Here is a 27455-nt window from a genome sequence, read left to right on the forward strand (position 1 = left end):
ACAATTTCAAAGACCAATTTCCTGTTCCTCAAAGCATAATGCTGCAGTTCTGGGGGTTGACAGAGGGATTTTTCTTTCTTTTTTTGCATGTCACACATGTAGTTGGCATTATGCTGTGTTCTTCACACTGTCTGAGCTGTCTCAAACACTCAGATTTTCATTGATAACTTCTGTACCAAGTCTGAAGTACTTGTCCATCTTGTTGCTCAGTGGTGGATGGTGTAAAAATGCAAATTGCATTATTTTAGCAGGAAGATCACTGCCATTCTGATGAAGTTTTGGCATTTACAGGTCATTTCACAACCTTGTTCATGCAGCTAGGCTAATTTAAAATCAAAGGCGTTCTCATTTTTTCATCTAAGTTCTAACATCCTCTAATTCATGCAAAGATTCTGTGGGTTCATTTTTGTTGAATTATATTTTTACTTTTGGGTTTGTACTTGTACTGGGTTGATCAGTGTATTTATCGAGGTTTAATTTTTCTTTTTAAGTGTTTATAAGTGGTAACACTTTTCCAGTCAACCTATTATTGCAAATATGGAGACGGGACACTGTACCGAACCAGTAACCTTTTAACTGGGTGGGTCAGGCTTTTATTTAGCATAATGGAAACGCTAGTCAGTCAGTAAGGTTAAACTTTATCAAAAACTACTTGTGCTGACTGCCAAGACACTTTATTTAGGCTTCTTTGTAACTGGACACCAGTCATTTTTGCAATCATATTTTTTTCAGAACCATTTCCTTTTTTATTCATGACAACAGTATTGAACACGTGTAGTTATACTCAATATCTGCAGCTATTGTTTGTGACTGTGCTAGCACATTTAACACATAAATAAAATTTAAACATGGTTGTATTTCCACCATAGGATGCCTTAATACTTTGAGGTTTTGGACTTGATTAACCTTGTTTCAAAATGCTGAGATAACAATACAACAATGATTAAAGATAGAAATACCAAAGTAGCTTAAGCCACCCAGGAAGAAGCATCTGTTGTCAAAGCTCAGCCATGTTTAGATGAGTACATGATTCACAGCGGCACATGAAGGACCCGCTGAGGGTTTGATGAAGCCGTATGGTGAATGTTGAGCAGGGTGGGAATCCAGGTAATGCTTCTCTTACCTCCATTGTCGGCACAGTTTCAATCCAGCTGAGATTTATATTAGGAATTAAAATGAAGTGCTGCTTTTGTGGGGAGAACACCTGTGTGAAGGCTCTTTGTCACAAGCCATGTGTTGAAAGTGAAGGCAAGCAGCAATTTAAAGAAGTTAAAGACTGAATTTATCATTTAATTCATACAAAAGAGACGACAACAGAAGAGCTACCTGCTGGCATCCCATATAAAACAGAGATATACTTCACTGGTTATATTTAGAGGAGCAGTTCATAATTACATTGACATTTAACAGCGATTTTCAATGTTTATTTCAAAAAGCGGCAGATGCTGATATTGTCATGCACACTGCTCTGTAGAGCCATGTAATTAAAGCAATCCAAATCAGAGAAAGGAGAGTATTTCTTCACTGCGTGAACTTAAGCTTTTTTCCATTTTATTTCTTTTTTATTTTGGAAGGTTTTTATTTAAGTTTTGCTGTGAATGCATTGGCTTTATCTTCACCTTAGCAAGAAAAAAAAAACTTCAGGTAATGATTGGGAAATCTTAAGAAACCTGCAGCACAAACAGCAGCATAATTTCATCTCATTGCACTTCATCATTATTTGGTATTGAATGTGGCGACATAAAGTGCAAACAGTTAGGAATATTTAAGATAATAAGATGGGAATATAACAGAAGATTTAAAAAAAAAGTAATTTTCCTTCTCTTTTTTCTTTTCCTTTGAACAGAGCTCTTAAACTCTGAATCACTCTTGCTTTAAAACTGTTAACAATCTTGTCAGTATTGGGATTTTACAGTAAAGTCCCATTTACTTAGATCTCAGGATCTCTTCTTCTATATTCTTCTGTTCCATCAGCAGTATATTATTGTTGAGTTAATTTGCCGCAAACAATGATGCATTTAAGTTACTGTCACAATTCTCACATGAAAAACACTGACCATGTTTTTCTCTTTGAGTCATTATTCTGCTCATATAGCATTTATTCCTTTCCAGGGCAGAGAGTGCTTGGGCTGAATGGATGCTGCCAGTGCATAATGGTCCTCAGACGTTTGTTTCCTAGGCAACGTGGGGAGGGCATGTGGAGAGGGAGGTATAAAAACACTGGCAGCTCCTCTCTGAGTCTTACACTGCTATTACAGTGAGCTTGAGACAACTTGCTGCACACTTCCTCTCCCTATTTGTCGGCTCTGGTCCACAAGTGGGTGTTCAAGAATGATGCGGCCAAAAGATTTGCGCCAGGGCTCAGGTACCAAGACTTTTCTGGATGCCATGCATGGTGGTAAAGTCCACCTTGCACGCTTCATCTTGGATGCCTTGGATGGACGCATCATCAACTCAAAGACTGAAAACAGCCGCACCCCACTTATGTACGCTGCCTGCTTGCATGACTCTGGAACCAGAACCAAGTTCACCCGGCTGCTTCTGGAAAAAGGAGCAAATGTTAACTGCCAGGATGAGGATGGCCGAACAGCCCTCAGCCACGCCTGTGAGATGGGTCACCTAGATGTTGTCAAACTTCTTGTGCAGTTCAGTGCTGATCCAGAAGTCTCTGACACCTGGGGTAACAGTGCTCTCATGTATGCTGCCTTTTCTGGACACAGCCAGGTTCTTGAGTTCCTTGTCAGGGCTTTTAAAAGACTGGGACTGAGGATGGACAGGACCAACAATGCCGGACACTCAGCCATAGAGGTGGCAAACTTCTTTGGTCACAACCAGTGTGTACAGATTTTGAATTTCCCATGCAGGAAAGTTAGCAAAGATGATCTACCTGTTGAAATGGGGGTCACTGGTGAAGGAGAGTGCCGCCTGCCCAACAGACTCCCCAGGCATGTTCTGGAGAAGTTCTCCAAGCAGCTGACAAATGAGGACCAATTGCCAGGAGTGTTTCAGAGACAACTAAAACCTGGAGACAGCAATGGACTGTGGAACCGTTTTAGATGTCCCCGGAGCCAGTCTCAAGAGGACAATCATCGCCACAGCTGGGCTCTGCCACCACAGCTAGACAAAGGCCAGACTGAAGGGGATCACAGCATTCTCTTCACTGCCAAACAAATGCAAAACTGCCAGCTTAGAGAGCTGAGGGGGCCAAAAATCCTGAACTCTCTTTCTGAGCAAAGCCAGAAAGATGTCAGCCGAGAAGCAAGACTTCCAGAGCAAATGCCAGAGAGTTTTCCTCTCTGGGGAAAAGCAAAGTCATTTAACCTGGACCTTCTGAGCAGCAGAAAGCAATCCTATCAGGGTGACGTTCGTGACATGAGCCTGTCAGCCAGCAAATTAAAGAGAGCCTCACTACAAGATGAGCGATGCTTGATAGACAAGATGGAATGTCAAGGGAACACCTGGGGCCTGACAAGCAATGGCAACAAAATTGTCTCAGTGCCAAAACCTCTTTTAAACAGCAAGGGTCAGCCAGTGAAAGCACTCCAAGAGAGTGTCAAATCACACAATGAAGAGGCCAGTGACACAGCTCCATCAGGCAAAAGAGAGCAGAAGAGGGGAAGCCTTGGCTCGACGACAAGACATAAACTACTTTTCGCCAGAGGAGAGATGGAGTCAGAGAAGATCCCCAGTCGTGCCCCGGGGTTCGTGGGGCTGGGGACCAGACTGCTGCGTCGATTCACAGCACCAGAGTTCATGAGGATGGTGACAGACTGTTCGCCTGGCTCTTCAAATGGAAGAGGTCGGATGTCCCGCTCTGAAACCTTCCCTCTTTCACACACACACCAGCAGGTCAACAGTCAGCAAAGTATTGACAGTATCAGCGCTGTGAAGTGTGAGTTTGAAAGCTACTCATCGCAGTCCAACCTTGATTAAACAAAGGATTATGTTCATGTTGTTTTTTACACCTGAAAAGCTTACTGTCCAGTTTAAATGCTTGGAAATCCAGTTTATACACTGAGAAAAATTATTTGCTTTTGTGACTGTGTTTGTTTTTTCAATGTTTATTGATTAAAATAAATAGGTTTAAGGTTAATCTTTGCTATTTTACGTTTAAAATGATGTATAATTAACCTTATGTCAGTCTGTGAGATCCAGAAACTTAATTTTTTTCAGAAATATTTATAAATGGAATTGAATGTAATAAAAGTGCTGATGTATTTTTTAAAAAATGCATTTTGCTTGCATATATTAATCTATTGTGTATTTATGCTGAACACATGATACATATAATAAAATACCATTATATTCAACATGTATTTGTGTGTGTGTGTGTCAGTGGAAAAAACAAACAATGTTTTGGAGTCAGTATGCATCATTTATTGATTTATACAAAATTAAAACATGTTATTCTATTTTTTTTTTTTAGGAATGATCCACACAGGAATAGAAATACATGAAATCTGTCAACATGTATCCATGTCAGAATACAAAGACTATGTGCAAAGTGTTTTTCAGCAGGTTGTTGTCCTGCAGCATCACATGCCAGGCCTGTGTGCTTTATCTAAGCAAACAAATGCAAATACACTCACACATATCGTCACACACATTCTGTGATATATATATATATATATATATATATATATATATATATATATATATATATATATATATATATATATATATATATATATATTTAAGTCTGACACAATACAAAGAGGATTGCTTAAGAGGCAAACACTCACATGTTGCCTAGCACATACCCACACTCACGCAATTCTCACTACATCCCCTCAACACACACACACACACACACACAACTAGATGCTCACATTTCAGTGAGTAAAACATATGAGTTTAACATTTGAACTAATTTCATATAATTCACTGCAGTGAGTGAATTCGTAGATATAAGGACCTAAAACTGAGCATTTTTATGTACATTATTTATTGATCTTATGTTTCAAGACCATACTTAATTATGAAACCATAACTGCAACTTCACATCATACAAACAACTGACAACACCTTTTGGAAATAAAGAATAAATATGAAAAAGAGGAATAGGTACTGGTGATTTTCCAGTTGCCCAATAGTAGCAGCTGGGCTTTTATCTACCCATTTATAATGCTAATAAGGGAGAATTGTCTTTCACATCCCAGTTTGGTACATATTCAAGCATTCATATCAGGCCAGGTGTGCCTCCATTTGGCCATGCAGGGAGTGTGGTTTAACCAAATTGTTGTCAACGTTAAACAACCCAGTGTGAGCTTACAGAGATAACTTTATTCCTGTAACAATGAGATACTGCGGTTTGAGCCTAACAACAGCTTTAAAAGGTTTATATAGCAAGCAAATTGTGCCCACTAAAAATGCTGTAACAGATTTTTAGAGTAGTACACATTTGGTAAATTTAATTATGTGAAATATTGACGTCTGCTATCAGTGTGTTACGTAGCATGTGGTGCTATTTTAAACCATTTTCATCATGATTTTTTTTTCAGGAAGCCAATCAGTGTTCTAATCCAACTGAGTTGAGAGGTGAGGACTTGCATGCTGCCTTTAACTCACTCCTAAAGTGCTTCTCACATGCCCGAGACCATGCCGTGTCTGTCAACCAAACTTGCCACCATCACACTGGAGGCAAAATGCTCTCTGGGTCTGCTTCTCTGGAGCTGACTGCACATCAGGAGCTTGAACCCGGTCCTGGTCCTCTTTCGAGACCTGTGCAGGTCAGGCTGAAGTTGGGTATTGGGAACTGTCAGACCCACAAGGTCAGCAACGAGACATGCGTTTGCGGTACTGCTCCACCAGAGGGACCAGGCACTGAGGTGAGCCGCTTTGCAGCAGGAAGGGGTGCTCCAGCAAGTCTGTGGCACTGGCCCGCTCGAGGGGGTCCCGAGTCAGCATACGGTCCAGAAAGTCTTTTAGAACTGGGGAAATCTGGGACACAGAGTATTTTATTCGAAATCTGTGGACTAGCTATCAACAGATTAAAAGACATGCTGCCTGAAAATATGTCCTCACAGCAAAAATGTGCATGTGAGTATGCTTGACTGTTTTCATACCTGGCTGACATTTCGAACAGTGGGAGCTGGCTCATCTCTCAGCCTCTTCATCGCTGCTACAGGTGTTTCACTGAAGTATGGGGGTTCCCCATCCACCATCTCTACCACCATGATTCCCATTGACCACACATCAACCTATTGCATAAGGAACGAAGAGTACAGGATGACACTTTTTGCTTTTAAGCTATATAACAGAGATCACAAGTGCTATTCCATGTGAATGAGAGCAGATCATATGCTTCCTCACCTCAGTGCCATATGGTGATTTAGAGATGACCTCAGGAGCCATCCAATAAGGCGTCCCCACTAGAGACTTCCTCTTTGGGATGTCCTTACTAATCTGAGCGCAGAAGCCAAAGTCTGACAGCTTGACCTGCAGAAAACACACAAAAATTGAATAACAGGATAGGAGAAAGAAAAAAAAAGGGAAAATAAAAGCACCATACCCTTCCGTCTAATGTGAGTAGTATAGAGTCACTCTTTATGTCTCTGTGGATGACTCCTTGTGAATGGAGATAGGCCAGGGCTTGCAGAACAGCTTCACACACTGTGGCAATCTGCTCGTCACTCAGTCTGCAGGAAGCACGCACACACACACACACACGCACACACACAAGATCACACACATGCATGCTGACTTAAAATGTCGCACATTTCCATTACCAGCTTCAATAGCTCAGAGAGCTGAAATTCATGAATCACCACGCATTAAAGGCAATGCTAAAGAGTGCAAGGTTCAGAACAACAACTCCCACACGGCTGACAAACCAACAGGTTCATTTTCTACCCTGTTAATGTAATTTATACTGTATTTTGCAAGTACAACATAAACATATAAGAGTGGAGAAAAAAAGCTATTGTTGTGCAGCTAGAACTCAGATGTACATTGTAAAACAAAATGCTACTAACTAGAAAATGTTCCTCTCTTCCACATGTGACTTCTATCACAAAGAAAACACTCATCTGGGACTATACAACAAAATGTATTGATATATTTTATTCACTATAATGAGACTAAAACAATAATTTGACACCAGAGAGCAGCCAGAATAACTAAAAAAAAAAAAAATAAATACAGAACTCTCCTTGTTTGATAGTCTGTCAATATGTGGAATAGTCTAGCCTTTGACAAACCGTCAATTTGACTGTGACAATTGGCTAATTTTATAAATCATCTGGTTTTAGAGAACATTTTCATTCCTCTGGGTCAGCAGCTTAATCTGCCAAACCAAACCACAATGAAAACAACAACAAAAAAACCTCACTGCTGCTGGTCAATGTTTTCCTCATTTCTGATCTGTTTACTACATGACAGCATTGAGGAATCAAGTTTTCAGCCCAAATGATACGCTAACATGTGTAAACTCAATTATCCAATGTCAGTGAAATATTTTTCCCTGGAGAAAAGCAGCAGAGTGAGTGCAGGAAGAATGAATGATGGTCGACATGTTGCTCATAAAAACCTATAGTCAGTACCACACTACCCCCTTGTGGTTGATTTAGTTATTAAATATGATACGTCATCTGTAAGTGACGCTAAATGCAACTATTTTAAAGAGACGAAGACTGTTTTAATGCTGCTAATAATACCTGGTTTCAGACACAATGTTGGTTAGTGCTCCACCTTGCAGGTATTCCATGATTACCCACAGTTCCTCTTCCACCAGGGCAGACTTGAACATCTCCACCACATTCCTGTGTTGATAGTCTCTCATGATGACGACCTGCAGCCCAAAACATCCGTGCTGTTAATATAATCTTTAGAGATATAACATATATTATCCTCTCATTTAACTTCTGTAGCTTTAAAACTGCACAGTGCAGCAGTTTATAGTATTATTGCGCTGAATGTTTTAAGGTACTTCTCAAGGATATATCCTCAGATGATGATTATGTAAGTTAGTCTTTTGCACTAGCAAGCCTTTAAGAATCATGCAGTTGCAGTTTTTTTTTTTTTTTTTTTTTTATCAAACTGGATACAGTGGCATCAATAAGAAGATTTTCTCAAACTTGGAAATGACTTCTGGAGCCACAAAGGCACATGCTGAGGAGTTTAAGACAACAGATGTTGACATTGACATTCATGTCAATTAGAACTACTTGCATTTGTGGAATCCTTTTTTTTTTTTAATTACCTCATTAAAGAGCAACTCTCTCCTTTGCTGCCGCCGCAGATCCATCATCTTCACTGCCACTTGCCTTCCAGTGTGCTTTTCTGTGGCAATGCACACAACCCCTGTTGAGCCCTCCCCAATCTTCACAAAGTTCTCCAGGTAAGTTCGTGGATCACCCTTGTCTACTACCATCTGCAGGGCTGCCTTAAACTGTTCATGTGTCACCTTAGGTGGGTCTGGGGGCGGTCTGGGTGATGGATGTTGTGGAGGTCTGAATGCAGGAGAGCAGGTACCTGGAGGACTGGTGGCTAATGAGCCTGTAGGGGAAGGTCGAGGTTGAGAGGGGCTGTCCTGGCGGGGATAAGGAGGATTGGGGCATCCAGGGTGTCTGAGAAAGGGGTCTGGTCCACTTGGTCTCAATCCCATATTTGGAGACAGGCCTAGAGTGTAGCTAGCTGAGGATCGCACTGTCCGTTGAGGTCTAATGCCTCCCACAAGAGGACTGCTGGTGCCAGTGGGCAGGAAACCGGAGTGGTATCTCACTGTTGACTCTGCCTGCATGATATCAGAAAAGAGAGAGAGCTGAAAGGGGGTTGGCCGACTGCCTGGGGTTCACAGCTTACTTTAAAACTAAATGTAAATCATGTCCTTCACTTTCAGATTGCTTCCACTTCACCTGACATGACCCATGTTGAGAATTTGCTGTATGGCATCAAGCCTCCCGATGAGATCTTGGCAAACACACCATCTTTCAACATTTTACAACCTCACAGGCACTTAAAGCCCACATTTCATTTCTTATCAGTGGAATAAAAGAAATTACTTAAACTCAAAACTTCAATCACCTTTTAGCATAAAGAAACTCAAAATGCAGACTCACTAAAAATCCACAGCCTAAGCAATAAAATGATCCTTTATGATATCTTTACAGAAAACAGCTCCATTTAATGGATTCAGAACTCATGCAAAACATGCTGAGCAGTAATAAAGATATACATAACATTAAAGAAATATGCATATTTTACACACACCATGAATAATGTATGACTGCATGTAATCACTTCAAAGTTGTGCTTACTTTTAGGTCATAGGAGGAGAAAGGCCTCCCTGGGCTGTTCTGTGGGTGCATGTACATTGGCGGATTGGGACGGAGCTCTGTGGGGACAATTCCTTGATCTCCATGGAGCTGCTGAACAGTCATAGCAGGGCTGTAGAAACAAGCTACAGGTCTCTGGTTTGGTGGTATTCCCCTGGGCAGCTGGAAATCTCTTTTCCATATCACTCTCTCCTGAGGACTTCCCACCTCCCCGGTCATATAAGTTCCGTGACTTGGCGCTGTGATGTTCTGGGACTGAATGGGTTGTAAGGGTCCCTCCAAGGAGCCAATGCCCACTTCATAGGTGGATTTGGCTTTTGGTAAGATCCCATTTGGCTGCAGAGTGATGCTCTTTTTCATGCCCAAATAAGGGGTGTTGGTCTCACTGTGGATGTTCCTCGCTTTGTCCCTCCACTGTTCCTGACCCGCATCCTCATCGTCATCATCATCATCATCTTGGGTCAAGCCCTCGTACTGGTAGGCATCTCCCTCATTCACCTCTCCAAGTCTCCCCAGAGACTGAGCCCTTTTCCTTGCTGAGGGGCTACTTTTCCGCAAAGAGTTGGAACTGGTCACAGACAGACGGCTCATGTCATTGATCATGGCTGCGATGTAGTCTCCATGACCAATCATGCTTCCACGTACAATGGTCTGAAAGGGGAGAGAAGTTTTTTTTTTTATCACAGCCTTAATGCTTTGACTATTATTATAAAGCGCTTCATACTAGAAGGGATAACAAGGGTGTCATAACCACTGCTCAGAGGCAAGTTAAATTTAGACTTGGAAATGTGTATAAGGACATCATTGTCATTCTTTAAAGACAGTTGCTTAATTCAGTTCTTCCCCAGTGGCTTGTTCTGATGATACACTTACAAATATACTAAGCAGAGTCTCTACAGCTGCCACTGTGTTTCCAGATATTACAATTCTGGAGGCCTTTCAAGTGGTATGAATAGTTGGCAGGCATGCAAAGGGCATAAAGTTGCCCTGACATAAAATGATCAGACAAACATTTGATGCTTTGCCAGAATCGAGCTACAGTAAGAGTGAGAGCATGGTGGCTCATATATCAGTCTCAGGGTAGAGTCATGTTCAGTTCAGTCAGTCAACAGCCTCTCTGGTTTCTATGGCTCAGTGCCATTACATCTTCACAGGGGATGCAGGTCAGATGACATCTCACCTACTGTAGCACCTCTCTGAGAGAAGAGTCTGGCAGGAAATAACAGCTCTGGTGAGATTTTGTCTTTTAAAGGATACTATAGTAATAGTTTAAAATGAGAACGATTATTCACCAGTCATATTCCAAAGGCCAGTCTCACATTTTCTGTATTTTCACCTTTGTCTGGGCCTTTTTTTTTTTTAAATTTATTTGCAATTTTGTATTTTGAGGGTTCTGTATCTATATAGAGGGAATTGAAACTATAACTTTAAGCTAAATGCTGACACTGACGTTCTCAGTTGTCGTACCGCACTAATCGCCATCACATCACAGAATTCTTTATTTCACTGTAGGGGCCAAAAAAAGGCATCAACAGTATGCTCTGTGAAGCGTTGAATTTCTGAGATTTGCAGCCTGCAGCATTCAGGCATCTCCTTTGCTGTTCCTGCACTTTTTATTCTTTCTGTTTGACATCGGTAGGAAGGCACCATGTATGGTTATTAATTGCCTGCATGCAGTAATAAATCTTGTGGCCCCTGTGAGTATTCAACATTGTATAGTCAGTGTACACAGCAGGGTCATTAGCCCAGCCCCATGATAGCTAAGAAAGCAAAAACACGAGGAAGGGAATAGTCATTTCATGCTGTCATCAAAGGATTATGGCATTTTTTGAGAAAGCAGTATCCATCTGCAGCACAGCTCTGTATTGCCAATGGCATTTCTGATTTTTAGATCAACTAATCATTATAAATGTATCATTTTCAAAACATGAATGGTACACTATTCATTTGTAAAGTCACTGAATTAAATTTAAAGGCCTGGCATACCTTCTTTGGCCTCAACTCCACCTCTGTAATCCTGGAGGGGTCCACCATGGGTTTGGGCCTTCGCAAGTTTTCTATCAGGCTTTGCCATTGGGTTGGCAGACCCACAAAGCAGCCCCTCTTGGCGTCAAAGGAGGTGTGGACACGGTGCTCAAAGTTCTTTGGCGCCGATATCTCAGGCCTCTTCTTTTTCTTCTTGCGAAACATCCTCAGGTCCAGAAGAGCGACAGCCTGCCTGCCTCACAAAGTTCCTGTCGAGAAAATTATTCAGCTTTAAAGAAATTCCACAAAACATAATATGCATTACATGATTAAATGACTACAATCTTGTCCTTTAAATACCAGCAAATCTCTTGTGGCACAGTGATTAAAAACATGATTCAGTTCAAAAACCACTCTTTTTCTCTTACCATTCTAACCAGGTGTAGTCTCATAAAATCTGCCAACAGATGATGTTTCCATATGAGAAAATATATTCAAATGGCTCATCTAAAAGCTAGTCTATTTTGGGATGTGAATGTCCCACATCCCACTGTCTTGCTGGCTGTCATGAGCTTATTCCACTGAAAACAGCTCCAAGGAGAGCGGATGGATTTGTAAGCACATGTGTAATGAAGGATATCTGGTCAATTAAGGCTTATTCATTCTCTGTGCCCTTTTACAGATGAGCATGCGGCCAGGCTGGCCAGCGCCCACAGGCTTTCAGTGCATTAGTAAAGCAGCACACAAGCGCACATTCATGCACACACATATATATACAAACACAAATATACTATGGCAGGCCGTCCTTCATAACTCCTCTATAAGCCTTTCATATCCTATCCTAATTAGTAGCTTGTGTGCCCTTGATTGCAGGGAGGGCAACCACTTAATCTCGGGATGCATTTGCCGAGCCACTAACTCAGGTTTATTGTATGTTCAGATTTACTTTCCATTCAAGTGGTGGCAAATAATTAAATACATTACATCTCATTTCCTTCACTGCACAGCTGTACTGGGAGATAATCTCTCACACTTAAGTCTTATGATTAGTATTAATACTGTTTTATGTTGCTGGGAGTATGGAGGACGTCCTGGAAAAATCACGCTGGTTGAACATCATCATACATCTCTAGTCTGTATTTTTCCTGTAGACTGAAGCATCCCAATAACTACTGGTTGGATTGCCATGAAATTTTTGTACAGGCAGTCATTGTTCCCAAATGATGACTGCTGCTGACTTTTATGGATTACAATTTGATTTTGTCATCAGTGTATGAGCAGTTGATCTGTTTTTGTTGAAATGTTTGTTTATAGCTTGCTGGAGCATGGAAATGAAGAGAGATGATTAAATGAAAAGAGGTTCATCTATTGTTTGGAAGCAAAACAGCACCTCAGTATACATTGTTTGCTAGTCAAACACCACTTTGGATACAACCACGTGCCAAAACTAGCTTGGTATGAATTTAGTGAAGGTAAAACAATATCTTGCAAGCTAATACATTTTATATGAAAAATATATTTTAAATAGTTCTATATTATTATAACTCAATCAACTTTTCCTATCAAAAGCAAAGACCTTAGTGGTTTTATCTACATTCTGGATTTCTAGTAAGATCAAAAAAATAACTTAACCTGCTACAGCAGAGTAATCCTCTTGTTTTGCTTGACAAAAAACAGCCAACTATAGGTTGTAAATAAAAGATGAATATAGCTACTGTGAGCTTTGATTTCTGAGCTGCTCCTGTGAAGTGTTCCATAATGGGGCTTTTTCTTTTTTTAAAGATGGAAGTGACCAAATGACAGGAGGACGAACTGGAGAGAAACACCGATTGGTTAAATTATGTATAGTATCTTTGAGATTCAGGAGCTAATGACAACTTGAGGGAAAAACATAACTGACCTAGAATTTCATGAGACCCATTTACTTTCTAAAGTATAAAAACTGAAATATTTTATAATCACCTCCTCCCAACAATCCTTATTTGCTGTACTTTAGGTCCAATGTCCAAATCCACTTTGCTGTCCTGACTTGCTTTACTATCACATTAACACATTCTTTCTAGTCCATAAAACCAATAGATGTCTAATTAAATACATAATACTTAAAAGTTCAATTCAAGATTTTGTTTTGTTGGCAGAACAACAAACTTTTAAAACAATGCAATATGCCTCTGTTACTTTAAGTGGGATTATATGGTTGTATTTCTAGCATGACAGGTTTCCTATTTCTTCAAATGATCTGCTCTAAAGGAGTAACTGCATCAGGGCTTGTTGTAATCAAACTAAATCTCCCCAGTGTGAACACACCCTTTGGACCTTCACTATGGACCGGAGCTAACTGCATTTGCAGTCTACAGTGAGCTATGCTATGTGCTTTTGCAGCTGTTTGCATGCAAATGCTTACATGTCTACACGCTAAGCTAAATTGGTGAATGGGGTAAATAATACACCTTTTTAACATGAACAACATTGCACGTGCATGTTAGCGTGCCAATCAAGCCATTAAGCTCAAAACCCTTCTAAACCCAAGAAGACCTTCTTATTTAGTTTAGGAAAACAGGATCCCATTCTGAATCAGAGGGCTTACTAGGTACCCTGAGTTTATTCTCCCATCAGGCACACTGAAATAGTGATAGCTGAGAAATTAGTTTTGCAACCTTCCATAACCCAGCAGGCAATCACCATGGCCCCCTTTACTCCCTCCACCTCCACCCCTGAGACCAGCACATCTCTAATCGGCATGAAAAACTCTTGTTATGAGATGTACATGGTGACTAAGCCACACCATTGGATCACTGGAAGGTGAAACGAGGTCATTCCCATTGGTCACGTGAGTTAAGCCCTGGCTCAGTAACGGAAGGGGGCTAGAATGAGAGGGGTGAGGGTGGAGGGGTACTGTGTGCAGAGATGTGTCACCCTCCAAGGATAAGTCAATCACAAGGCTAATTTGCTAAGTGTTGCATAAAGGTATCACTCTGTGCTCTCCCTATGTAAATAATAATGTGCTGGGAAGAGGACCTTAATTCTACCTGACAGGGACATTATGGTGTGACTAAAAAGGAGTTGGGGTCGAGATTATATTCAGACTTGGAAGTATTACAAAGACAGAGACCCATTTTCTCTCCCACAGACACAGAAAGCCTATTAACCAACAATATGGTTCCTTTGTGAATAAGAAAATAGGCTGTAAACTTGAGATTGCTATCTGTACGTTGTCCCTTTCTACAGCGCAAGACTTTATCTGCCTAGATAACTGGTCAATGTGCAGACACTGGCATTGTCTGAGCAAATATTTACGCATTTACACTCATGTATTCCTTTGCAAGCAGATCAATCAATATGCAAATCAATTGCACTACCAGCAATTATGAGATGTTACCGGAGCAAATGTGGATGCTGGTTTACTTGTACCTCTTCAAGCTTCGTTGTATCAAAGCAGCAGAGGACAGAGCTTTAGCAAGATGCAAGTTTTTTAAAAAGTACTGTTCATCTGATCTGAAAAACAAGTTGGTTGCACATATTTTGCTGACTCATGCCAGGGCAAAACCAATTTAAAGTTAGTGCACTTATTGATTTACCAGTTTTAACCACCATGTAGCTGGCCCCTATATGACCCCTTCAACTCTGCCAAGCCTATGATTATCTTGATAACAACATCCTATTGATTTCTGCATAGTTCAATAAAGCATATGCAGAGCCAAACTTGCACATAGTATAATCTCACTTTCTAGTCACATCCCTCAAAACTGCTGAGACTTGACCCTATGCCTCAGCGGCTTGTCTTGAATCTATCAAAGTGTTGAGGCGAAATTCAGCCGCCTGCTGTCAGGAATATGAAGAGCCAGAAAGGATGATGTAATGCTTCAAATTCTGCTTCATTAGGATTCCTAAAACTTGAACAAAAAAAGAGACACAAATGTGTGACAACAAAAACTCCGAAATGCTGTTGCTGTGAAATGAAATCTCAGGCAGGACATCAGCGAAAACTATAATAAAATTTTTAAAAGATGCATGAAAATTGTGGGAAAAAAAACCAGAACAAAAACAAGCCAACAGACCTTATTTCTTCCCAAAGGGCCATCCCTTAATCCTATCCTAATCCAGGCCCAAATGAGTATCCAATAACAGCCTTACCCCTGACTAGATGGAGCTTCTTCACCTGGCAGAGTGGCTTGGCCTCTCATGCCATGCAGAAATTCAACCAGGCAATCCATATGTTTCCTGCAGACAACATGACAGAAGAGGAGAGGGCACGCTCGCCTTCCTTTCATGTTGAAATCACCCCGAGCAGGAGTTGTGGCTGAGTGGGAGGGGATTGAGAGATAAGAGAGATATTGGATTTGCTTGATGTTAGTGCTCCAGAGCTCAACCAAATGATTTTTTTCCCTATTTGCCCTAAATTTTCCGTCTTTCTTATGGTGAGCGTGCATGCAGAAATGTAGCAAATGTGCAGGTGACTGTGCTTGCAGGATTAGTATTTCGTTCAGCCCCTCAGTGATCTAATTTTAGTACACATCATCTCCCCCTCCTCTCCAGCATCAGACACGTGTTTATTTTGTGCGGGATTCATGTCAAATAGTGAGGTGAGGGTGGGAGATGGTGGAGATGAGGTAATCCTCTTTTTGTGTTTGTCAATGCACGTATAAACATAATCCAGCTATAGTGACTCACAAGGGGGCTACATCTAAAGTATTTCATAACAGCATAGATAGCATCAAGTTCATAACTGTTGTTTTTCCACCAGGCGAGGCTGCACTTCTATCGGCTTTGTTATGGTGACATTTTGCAATGAGACTGCCTCTCAAGGGGGGCAGCAGGGAGTTTTTGGATGGTCATTTGTGCTAAAACACAGATGGATTCACCTTCTGGGGGATTGAAAAAAAATATAATTAACTGAATGTGACTGGCCAGAATAATATCACTGTTCATGATTTATGTTGATGTCTGTTTTCTCATTGAAGTCACCTCTGGAGACACTGAATATCAATGCATGACAGATGACATGCGATGCAATAAACTACAATCAGCGACATGAAATAACATGATGCAGTCATACATATTTCATGCAAGATTTCTGATACTGCGTATCATGCATGACAAAGCACTTGGAAATTTGAGGAATGTTGAGGAATTGTACAAATTATCCTCCTCTGTTAAAAAGAAGCCGTTCTGCAAAGTGGTTATAGCTGTTTCATATAGTTTTGTCTTTTCAGACCTTCAGTGGCATGATTTTTTCAGACTAAACTTGATACATGGATTTAATTTCTATAGCTCCTTTTTCGGTTAGTTTAACACCAGCAATGTATCAAGGGGTGTTAACTTACAGGGTAAGTGCATATGATGAACAAAAAGTAATCGGATCATAATGACATTGGATTGAATATATAAGAACACTACAATTTATCTTTTAGTTTATGTTGCAAATGAACCACATTTACAGAGGCAGTTTATTGATAGTGACACATGGTGAAAACTTTGAAATGTCACATAACTTGCAGCAATGCATCATGTGTAGGCTTTCATTCAAAGGGGGAAATGAAGTCATGGAAGTCAAAACCAGAAGGCACAGAGCAGTGTGGCACAGAGAAAAGAAACAATCAAAAAGTGAGTCTGAAATCTTCTCAAGATCTGACAGAGCATAAAAAAAGAAGGCCACAGAAAAGGAAGTGAACATTGAAACACAATGTTTCTGCAGGACAGTGTGGGCTGTTGGTTCTTCAGGTGCAGACATCTGTGCAGGTGGGAACACCAGTCTTTGTGTTAATATTGACAGGGAGAGTAAAAGTGAAGGGAGATCAGGACAAGCTGGACACTTGGCTTTAGTGACAGAAAAACATAATGAGGAAAATAGAGGACATGATAAAAAGGCTGGATAAAACAAATGCAGAGAATGTTTAAAACTATGTTATTTAGTAACACAGTAATGTTGGTAGCAGCTCTCTTGTCTCTGGACATGCAGCTTCTTTTCTCCACTAGCTTCTCTGCAGCAAACAGGTCACAATAAAGGGGGTTTCAGGACAAGATAGTTGTATTATAAAAGTGCGTACATCATTCTATCACTTCACATAGCAACACTGATTCTCCTAAATAAGAAAATGGACAGGAGAACGAGTTTGTTTTTCTCTGCAGGGAGGAGTGTGAACATAAATGCCTGGTAAAAGCAATCTACCCCAAACGCCTTTATATAATGGGATTATAAAAGAACTATTTCCACTGTTCCAGGTTTTTATGGGATGTTGTTTGAACGCTGACACATCACTAGAAAAATAGTTTGCTACTACATGGTATATGTGTGTATGTCTGTGCAATCCAACAATATGTATTTAACTGTGAGGACCATTGTCAGGAGAGTAAGGAAATGCAGCAGTGACCAACACTGTTTAATTAAAGATTCTCTTGGCTCTCACAAGTACTTTGAACAATTTGACGCTGTGCTGATAGAGACGTATGATCAAGCTGAACCAATAGTATGAGCCTGACTCTTCTCTCTTGGGTATAATTTATTGATGTACTAGGACATGGTGCAAGCTTTACTGTACGCGCATGTGCTTATGAAAGCTATGATTTATCTTTTTTTTTTTTCAACCAAGGATTCAGCCTGTCTCTCCAGGAGGCAAAGCACGGGGTATTTTTTAAGCCCAGATTCCTTCACGGTATCAGACAGCACCAACTCTGCTGTCCTTCTCTGTCACCCAGCATGGGTGCTGTTTCAGCCCAGAGAGGAGACTCATGTCATGCTGTTCTAATTTGAACTAAGAGCCTTTTTTTAATCTTTAATGCCTGATGTGTTATGGCCAGTGGCTATGCTAAGCTGCTAATGCACGCTGTCCCCTCCTTGACATGAATGTGACACAAACATTCCTGAAAACAATTGAGAAAACACGTTTGTAATGTTTGTGCAAGACGTCCCCATTGCGTCCCATCCTGTCAGCGTCCTGCTACATGTGCATGAGTTTTCGCTGCCTGTCTGCGTGTGTTTCACAGTGAGTCTCTAAAAGCATGAAAGCAAACTGAGAAAGTTGAGATCACCTCCAAAAATATTAGAGGATGCTGGAATGCACTCATCACCTTCAGTAAAGCAGATGCCCAACTGTGTGATTGTGTGTGCACCAAATTCACCTTATCTGTCACCTCTTCTACCCTTTTCCTCTTTCTTGAATATCAATGACTAACCTGAGACCTAAACATACAGCTTTTGCTTTAAGTTACATCATCATGGGAGATTTACAAAATCCACACACTGTAGCTTATTTGGATCACTACTGAAAGTATAAATCTTTTTGCCTGCCACAGAGAAAATCATCCCTGATGGGTTTTTTTTTTTTGGGGGGGGGGGATGCTTTGTGCAACAATGACACGTGATTTCATCGACTCTAACATTGTACAACTGGGATTAAGAATAGCTTTATTTGTGACAGTAAGAATGAGTACATTGTTGATGCTAAAGTTCTGGACTGAAAGTAAAATCTATAAACTTTAAAACACCTTACCTTTAGATTGATTTTCACTCCACTCTTAGCATCTAATTAAGAGACTGATAGAGAGACTTAGCAAACCCACTTTCCAATATAATAAGTAGACATCTTGTTTCTCATTGGCTCAAATTTGGAGTTAAACAGCACAGTTCAAGCGTTGCCTCTCATGCATATTGCAAGCTCTTGTGCAACAGCATATGCCACATATCAGCCTCCTCTCTTGTGCCTGTTTTCTCTCAGCATCCATCTACTGAAGTGTCAAAATGCAGCAGCAGCTTGAATCCTTGCGCGTTGGTACGAGCCGAAAAGCTCACCTGAGAACTCAGCCTACACAAGCACACACTAGGAGAGACAGTCATAAAAACAGGAAGCTGATATCTGTGGCTTTCCTTCAAACGGAGGTGGAGGACAGAAGCGGTGGGGAGAAAGAAAGAGCTTGTCGGGATTTGGGGGAGGAGGAGTGAGCAGAAGGTGAAACTCCTCTTTTAAGATGCGGTCCATCACTGAATACATCCAACAACCCCCTCACTTGTCCCCTTCAACACCCCCCTCGCCTCCCCCCTCCCACCCCCATCAGCATCTGCACCTGGCTGCGCTGCATTCTGCTCACAGTCTCTCCACCTCCTTCTCCTTCCTCTTCCACGGCTGAAGCCTAACGATGGCAAAACACTAGCTTGGTCTTTATCAATGACGTTAAGCCTCTTTTCCTTTTTCACCCCTCTCACTCTCTCTCTCTCTCTCTCTCAATCTCTCTCTCTTTCCTTGTTGTAGGAAGATGGGAAACAGGACTCTGGAGGGATAAACCATTCTTAATGAAAAAGAAAAAAGAGAAATCAGTCAGTCCTCCTTACCTTTCTGTCCAGTTAAGAGGAGAGCCTCTCTCCTCCAGGAAGGATTGGAAGCAAGATCGTGCACATACACACTCAATTACACTATTATACACTGCTCACACACATTCACACTCACACACGGGTATGTGCTGCTCTCTCTCTCTCTCTCTCTCTCTCATACACACAACGACGAGGAGGGCTGGCTCTCAAGCCAGAGCACACTGCAGGCTGCCGCTTGCCTGGGAAAGCCTGATGCGTTCTTCCCTCCAGGCAGAAGCACACGCTGCCATCTCAAAGGCTCTTTGTTGGGACTGATTCATCCCCGGCTCCGTGGCTGAGTGCTGTGCCGTGTACCGGTGCCTGCTCCAAGGGACCGTACAAAGGAGGGACAAAGCCATGAAAAAGATAGGCAGCATCAAGGAGGAGAGAATATCATGGCCCCATGTAGCTTCTTCCATCCATCCCTTTTCTCTTCCTCTCCTTCTCAAGCTCGCTGTCGCTCTCTTTAGACACACACACACACACACACACACACACACACACACACACACACCCTCCCTTTCCTTTTCCCTCTCTCTTTATCACTTCCCTCCTTCCCTGCCTCCTCCCACTCCCTCATTGGGCTGCAAAAGAACTGATAGCTGCATGTGCTTGTGTGAATTTGCATGTCTGTGTGTAATTTTAAGCTGGTTTCCGGTGACCATAAAGGAAAGGAGAACTCCTCTACACCTGTTCACCTGAGACACCTTTTCTCCACCTCCCTGCTCTTTGTTTCTCTCTCCCTATCTCCTTTACTTGTAATGAGGGTGACATGAGAACATGAAGGGTTCTCTCGGGGAGCTGCTGTTCAGTCAAATGCATTATCCATGGAACAACAGGGTCAGGAATGACAGATGGCAGGGGGGTGCTGTTTGTATCAGATACATGTAATAGGGTTGCAGGGATACTTCTAAAGAGGGTGAAATCACCATCCCTATCTGGACAATCTCTTCTTAGTCCTCTGTGACCCAAAAATCTTTGTGGCTAAAGGCACAAGATGCCAAACTTACAGCGGCCCCACATCTGATCCAGCATCATTACTCAAGTAAAACATTCCCGTCTCTTTATGCCACAATCATTTCCTGAATAATTTATGCAGCAGCTAGAACAAGACTCAACGAAGGAAAATGTATTAGGGTCAAGTCATGCAGAAACTGCCTGCAAGAGTGAGTCAGATTTGGGGCATGCATGTAGTACATGGCATTTTGATGTGAAGGGAGCTTGCAAAAGAGCTGGAATGGACTAGAATAACGATGTCCTCCTTACACATGAAATCAAGTCAAGTGAAAAAGACTACAGTAACCCATCTGCATAGCAATGACAGATGTCCCAGTTGGAAGTGAAAAAACCATGGCTCACCCCCACCCCACTCCTCACTCTTTCTTATAGTATAATTGTCACAGATGATTATTGTTGTGGCTATACTTTGCAACTTATTGTGCATATTTTATAGATTTCTTTTAAGTTCAGGGATGTGAACTGCGGTGAAAGTTTCCTACAACAATTTTTTCATTTGTAAAAATTGGATTGTTCATATATGTGTATATATATATATATACATATATATATGTATATATATATATATATATATATATATATATATATATATATATATATACATATATATATATATATATATATATATATACATATATATATATATATATATACATATATATATATATACTTAATATTTTACGTTATTTTTCACAAAGAAGACTAATTCATTTTGGAAAAAAGTCAGTTTTGATTTAATGGATGAAATAGTATTTTTATTTTGCTTTAGATATATCCTATATGTTGTCAAAGAATTGTCTGATGTGTGTAACACAATTGGAAAACATTGTTACTATAAATTGCTCTAAGTCACAAGGGTTAATTTAAGTTATTAACCAGCTTTGCTGAGGAATCTCCTGGAAACACTTCACATTATTTAACAGTAGGAAAAATGGCTTGTTATGTAAAACAGGTCCTGCAGTGACACTGCTAGATTCACAGTGTCATTAAAATTAAAAAACCCAGAAGTCGCATAAGTGATACTGCTTTAATTATTTGCATTTCAATCCGTGCCATTGTTTGGGAAGAATGTATGAAGATTAGACTATGGGCTATCAGAGCTTAGTTTAAAGCTCCAGCTAATGTAATTTCTTGTTACAATCCTCTGACATTTTGCGGTGGGACACCAAGATAACCTATAAATCTATTTCAATTCTGCAAGAGGGAAAGTAATGAATAATTTCAGTTTTGCTGAAAAACCACCAGATTTTGTTACAACATCTTTCCTCAAATGATAAATCAATCATCAATATTCTTTTATCAAAATTTGTTTTACTTTCATGACCTGATTTTTTATTTATTACTTTATTTTCTACTTTTATAAAAACACAACAAATGAAGTTTTACTCTTTAACTTTGGGGCAAGTAAACTGAAACTTGAACCTACTTTTACCCAGAGAATTAAAATACAAAGTTTGTTAAGTTAGTTAAATACAAAAATAAAAGTTCTACATCTCTATTGTGAAATATAAGGCAACATCTTTGGTTCGTTTAACGACAGGCCTAACTGTAAGCTATCAAGTCAAACTTATCAGACAAAATATTTAAACGTGAGCATGAGTAGTTATCTTTCTGTTATAATAACCCTGTGATGAATTCTTTAACTTATGTTTTTATACCACTACAATAAACTAGATTAATGAATGCTGTGCTTTTATTAAACAGACTCTTCCATATGCCAAACTGGTTAAGTGCAGACCACTTTAGTGCAGGCAAAAAGACCAACTTGTGACCTCCAAATGTGGCAAAGGCTTAAACTGGGAACTTTCTGTTAACTGGTGCATGTAATCACAAACCCTACAAATAGGCTGAGAACGTTGACTGTAAACATGGCCCATGCGGAGCCTGAGTGTTCCCTTTCATATAACTGTAACACCACTGGACAAAAGCTCTCCGAGGGCCTGTCTGCAGCGCATTAAGGAAAAGGAGCTTGCTTGAAATGTATTAAGTGTAATGAAACTGAGCTATGAATTCAATAAGTCATAAAAAGGGATTATAAAGGGCGCAGCATTGCATTGTGGATCATGTAGTTCATCACTTATGGTCATCACTTTAAGTTCTAAACTAAGATAAGTCATGATAAGGAATTACCACTCTAAAGGATGTTTAACATGAATTATATTTCCAACATGAGTGTGAAGTCTGTTCTTTCACACGTTAAGGAAGCACAGTTCTAGTTTACAACAGGATTGTTGTCTGTTGGGGAAAACCAAGACCTGCACTGCTCACAACAGCAAAGGGTGGATTTCACTTGCTAATGAGCCACGCTCCTATCTTCCAGCCATTCATCAAAGTCTGCCTGGCAAGTACGTGTGTGAAGTGGAACCCATTGTCACAAATTAGTAGCTCACAGTATTTTGTCACCTTGCTTCTAGGAAACCTCTCCTGGATCAGCTCATAATTCACTCATGACACCTGGCAAGTAGTACAAGATTACATAGCAGTTTATTACAAAAAAAAAAAAAAAAAAGCGTGAGATTATCATCTGCACTAAATTGCTCTTGTGCTCCATTAGTAATCCAAATAAGCACCGTTAAGTGGAATGCAGCCCTGCAATGGACTGGCAAGCTGTCCAGGGTGTACCCTGCCTTTCACCCAAAGACTGCTGGGATAGGCTCCAGCTTCCCAGCGACCCTTCATCGAATTAAACAGTTAGGATTATGAATGAATGAAGTACAACCAATGCTGTCCCTCACATGCCCCCTGCTGACAGCACATCACTACAATACCAGTCAGCTTCCCTGAAGTCAACACATCCATCCCACAAGTCATCGGTCAGATGTTTAAACAAGTTTATTAGAAATCAGTGGTGCGTAGCCTGGTATGGGCTTTTACTCAAACCGAGACATAAACCAAGCTGTATCACTCCACTGAATCTAAACTTTGACAGTTGTGGAATTACTGAATGCAGCTCTTAAAAAGTAACATAAAAAAAACACTTTGAGACAAACAAATAGCTAAAGATTGAACTGAAGAATGGTTCAACAGCTAAAACATGGAAATGGCAGGAAATTTGTGTGTTCAGTCAAGTACTTGTGTGTGAAGTTGGGTGGTTTTATGCTAAGCTGAGTTTGACACAGATGTATTCTTTTTCTGAATTACAACACACTATAATGGTGTGTAATTCTTGTAATGATGCCTTCACATCTACGACAGTGTGTCTTCTGTTCTAATATTGGTGAAGTCTGAGTCAATGAAAATCCATGAAAACAATATTTACAATGAGACAATACAACAGACACGACATGATGCGACTTAATACACATGCACGTAAAAATACACAATGCACATGAAAACTGGTCAAACCGATGCTAAAAATACATGTAAGAAAAAAAAATCTCATCAGTTTGCAACACTGGCAGGAACTTTATCCACCTCTCTTGCCTCCTGTGACTCTTGCACCATCTTTTTGAAGTAACGTTCAGTGCGCAGTTCTTCGAAGCAGAATTCTGTGGCACCACTGAGCAGCAGCTCTTTACAGTACATGCTCTGCTCCTGTAGTTTTCCCTTTTCTGCCTCTTTCTGTTGCTGGTGATGGTCCTGCAGTCTTTTCAGAGGAGTTTCCTCTCTGCATGGCTTACGCGCAGACAGAACAGTGTTCACTGCTGGGTTAATCTTACACGGCGTCCTGGGGGGAGGGGAAAATTGATGCACTCATGTTTAATTTACAGTTATATATGAAATAAAGCAAAGCATTCAATCACACGATTCAACTAATTTTCAAAACTCTTAAACGGATTTGACTTCCATTTGGTTTTGTTCTCAGATTCTTGTGTTCACTTACATCATAGGAAGCTCATCTGACTCTTCAACAAACGGTTGGAAGGTGGGTTTTGGAGGTGGTGGAGGCATTACAGTATGGCCAAACCTTGTTCTCTGTGGCAACTGTGATATATATATAAAAAAATAAATAAATAAATCCCCTGGAGTGTAAATGCTCATATAAATGAATAAGCAAACATTGGGTCTTCTTATACCTTTACATCACACCATTTTTCAGGCTTGTGCTCATTCTCCTTTGCCCTCGACGTTGGAGGAGCCACCCAGGATTCCAACTTAGGCTCTGAGGGACCGGCGCTTTCAGTTTTGTTCTCATCGAAGATCACAAGTCGACTGTTTGAGACATTGCCGAGGACGGTGCCTCCGTGTGACTGCAGGCCTCCAGAAATGCCTACACAAAGCCATAAAGAAAATGTAACACCTACTGAAAAACACAATGGCATTATTTAAAGATGTCAGAACCGCAGTTTTACACCAGGTTTTTGTACTTACTTCTGATTGCTGGCCCAGTTCTAATGACAGGAGCGATGGCCTTTTTTTTGCCTCTGTGTTTTAGATCGGCCAAAGAAACTCTTTCAGCTTGTTTAGGCTCATCGTCGCTATCGTCACCTTCCACATGCATCATCACATGCCGCGACACACGCGCCTGGAGAGCCCTATATATATCGATATAAATTATTACCTTCATTGTTCATACACCATATTTTGAGAAATAAACTAAATGGATTCATACTTGTGAAACTGGAGGAGCTTGTCATGAGGCTCAGCGCACTTCTTGAACCCCTCTTGATAAACAAGGTCTGCTTTACGGAAGTTGCCCTGATTCTCATACTCCTCAGACCAAGCAATGTAGAGGGATGTCTGTGTCAGTCCTATTCCCTGCGCCTGCATGTACCTGTAAATGTCCAGGGGTTCAGGGCAGTTCTCTGCCTGGTGTCACAAACACAAACATGCCAAAAGATATTATGGCTGCCAGAATAACAGAATATTTTAAAGGTTTAACAAGTGCACATACAAATTTGATCCAAAGTTCAACATAGCGATGGTCATTGTGATATCTTTTTTCCTCTGTGAATCTGGTCACAACCCGCTCCAGCAGTGTGGCGAGGTTGCTTTCTTTTCCTCCCTGAGGGAAAGTTTGCTCTGTCCACTTAATATACCTGTGGAAACAGAAGTGTGTTTAGATTTAAGATCAGTGCTTCCAAAGACAGCGTGATGTTCCCATTCAGTCATGTGAAAAAGAAACTACACTTCTCAGTTCAAACATTTTATATATCAAGAAATTATAAACATGTATCATCTTGTATTTACCAGGTCTTAAAATTTGGCAACTACAACAATCAAATTTTCACAGCAAAACATATTAAACCATTACATTTCTTATATGATAAAAACCAAGCATAAAGACAAAATCATTGTGTGCTAAACGACTTACACCCTTAATACTTCCACTCAAAATAAGAGGTTAAGTATGAGCCATGTGCTGCTCATCAAATGCACTTGATTACCTAATCATTAGCAAGTCTGAGCACCTTTATAAAAGCAGGTTTAACACTTTGACTTTGCCAAAAGAAACTTTTGATAGCTTTCTGGTTTGGAGCATTTGAGTGCAATAAACAGAATCCTATGAAAAGAAAAAAAAAAAAAACATTTAAAAAAAAAAGGAAATAGCAATGATCTAAAAAATATCTGAGAAAGTGGTAAACATGCTAATTAAGAAAAAAAAAAAAAAAAGAGTTACATCTCAAAATCTACAGGCCACTGTCACTGTAGTCTGGCTGAAAGTCGCATCTCAACCAAACAAGACTTCAAGAACATTCTGTTTCACGTGGACAAGACCAAAGTGCAAATCTTTGGTCATAGTGCCCAACATCACGCTACATGGAAGCATGTCGGCACAAACAGGTGTGAATTGGCAAGAATCTGGCAACACGATATGTATCACAATGTGGGCCACCAACACAATATAATGCGATATATCAGGATACTATAAGCAAGATAATATATTGCAAATTTTCTTTGCTAGTAGTAAACACTGAACGCTGCTGCATGCTTGACATCAACTTGCTGAAGAAGAAAAGAGGATCTACATTTCACTCAGATAAAAAAAAAAAAAACACTGATCTTTATGTACAAGATAAATAATGAATTGAAAATCTGCCTCCCCAGTAAAGATCATTTGTTTGATAAAAAGTGAGTGCTTTTAAATATTGATATAATATTATAATATAATATTGCAGTATTTTGATATATTGACATTTTCTTGCACCCCTACAGCACTTCATACAAATTGCCAAGTAATTTGGTACAGAGGGGAGGTTTTGGGCTTGTTTAGACACAAGTTGGACACTTTGCAGACAATAAATTGAACATGAACTCCTCTGTATAGCAAAGAAATTCTAGAGTCAAATGAGGGGCCGTTCTCAGTAATGTGAGGAAAAAAACCTACTTCTGCCAAAGGTGGTTTTACAAGCTACTGAAAAATAAAGTCACAAAACTTTTGATTTGTACTCAGTTATTAAAATATCATCAGGAACATGGTGTAACATTTATGTTTTGTTGTTTATCTGAGGTTGTGTTTATCCAAATTTAGACCTGGTAGGACCAAATACTTCTTCATTATGTTCCAATATGTAAAACTTTAGATTCCAGATAATGTGTAGTGTCTTTTTCATGGCTGAATATAACTTACCGATCCCAGACATCCAGTGGATCGTCTCCGTCATACATGCGCAGCTCAGACTCAAAGGCTCTGGAGAAACAAAGTCACAAAACCTAGTTTATAATGCTGAAAACTGAATATCACAAAACTGTTTAGCTGAAATGTTTCCATCTCAGATGCAGTGTTTCAGGGGTTATCCATACTGTCTCTGTTGGCTGATCGTAGAGATAGCTCCATCTTGCTGCTGACTGAGTGCCTGATGTAAGGCTGAAATGTCTCTGCCTCGTCTCAGTGGCTGGATGTTTTCTTTGCTAAGCTCCCATTCCACATCGCCTCCTTCTGCCATTGTGGAAATATAATCTTGACTCCTACA

At 40.4% G+C, this 27455-nt stretch overlaps 3 protein-coding genes across 3 annotated transcripts; 1 reads left to right on the forward strand and 2 right to left on the reverse strand.

The window, feature by feature from the left end:
* Positions 1 to 2331: 2331 nt before the first annotated feature.
* ankrd63 (ankyrin repeat domain 63) lies at positions 2332 to 3933 on the forward strand (the record flags this gene model as incomplete). The annotated part of the gene is made up of 1 exon (XM_079261556.1): positions 2332 to 3933. One exon carries the CDS (start codon positions 2332 to 2334, stop codon positions 3931 to 3933), a length of 1602 nt encoding a protein of 533 aa, XP_079117682.1.
* Positions 3934 to 5772: 1839 nt separating this feature from the next.
* pak6 (p21 (RAC1) activated kinase 6) lies at positions 5773 to 11465 on the reverse strand (the record flags this gene model as incomplete). Its single annotated transcript, XM_079262158.1, has 8 exons — positions 5773 to 5940; positions 6066 to 6200; positions 6313 to 6438; positions 6512 to 6638; positions 7656 to 7789; positions 8201 to 8734; positions 9258 to 9926; positions 11262 to 11465. 8 exons carry the CDS (start codon positions 11463 to 11465, stop codon positions 5773 to 5775), a joined length of 2097 nt encoding a protein of 698 aa, XP_079118284.1.
* An 8286-nt stretch (positions 11466 to 19751) lies between these two features.
* bub1bb (BUB1 mitotic checkpoint serine/threonine kinase Bb) lies at positions 19752 to 27428 on the reverse strand (the record flags this gene model as incomplete). Its single annotated transcript, XM_079261557.1, has 9 exons — positions 19752 to 19905; positions 24035 to 24268; positions 24425 to 24525; positions 24618 to 24811; positions 24913 to 25076; positions 25154 to 25350; positions 25436 to 25580; positions 27113 to 27172; positions 27286 to 27428. The coding sequence occupies 9 exons, from the start codon at positions 27426 to 27428 to the stop codon at positions 19752 to 19754; spliced, it is 1392 nt and encodes a 463-aa protein (XP_079117683.1).
* Between the last annotated feature and the right edge of the window lie 27 nt (positions 27429 to 27455).

The sequence above is a fragment of the Telmatherina bonti genome, assembly GCF_933228915.1.
Source record: "Telmatherina bonti genome assembly, chromosome: 22".
NCBI classification, from domain to species: Eukaryota; Metazoa; Chordata; class Actinopteri; order Atheriniformes; family Telmatherinidae; genus Telmatherina; species Telmatherina bonti.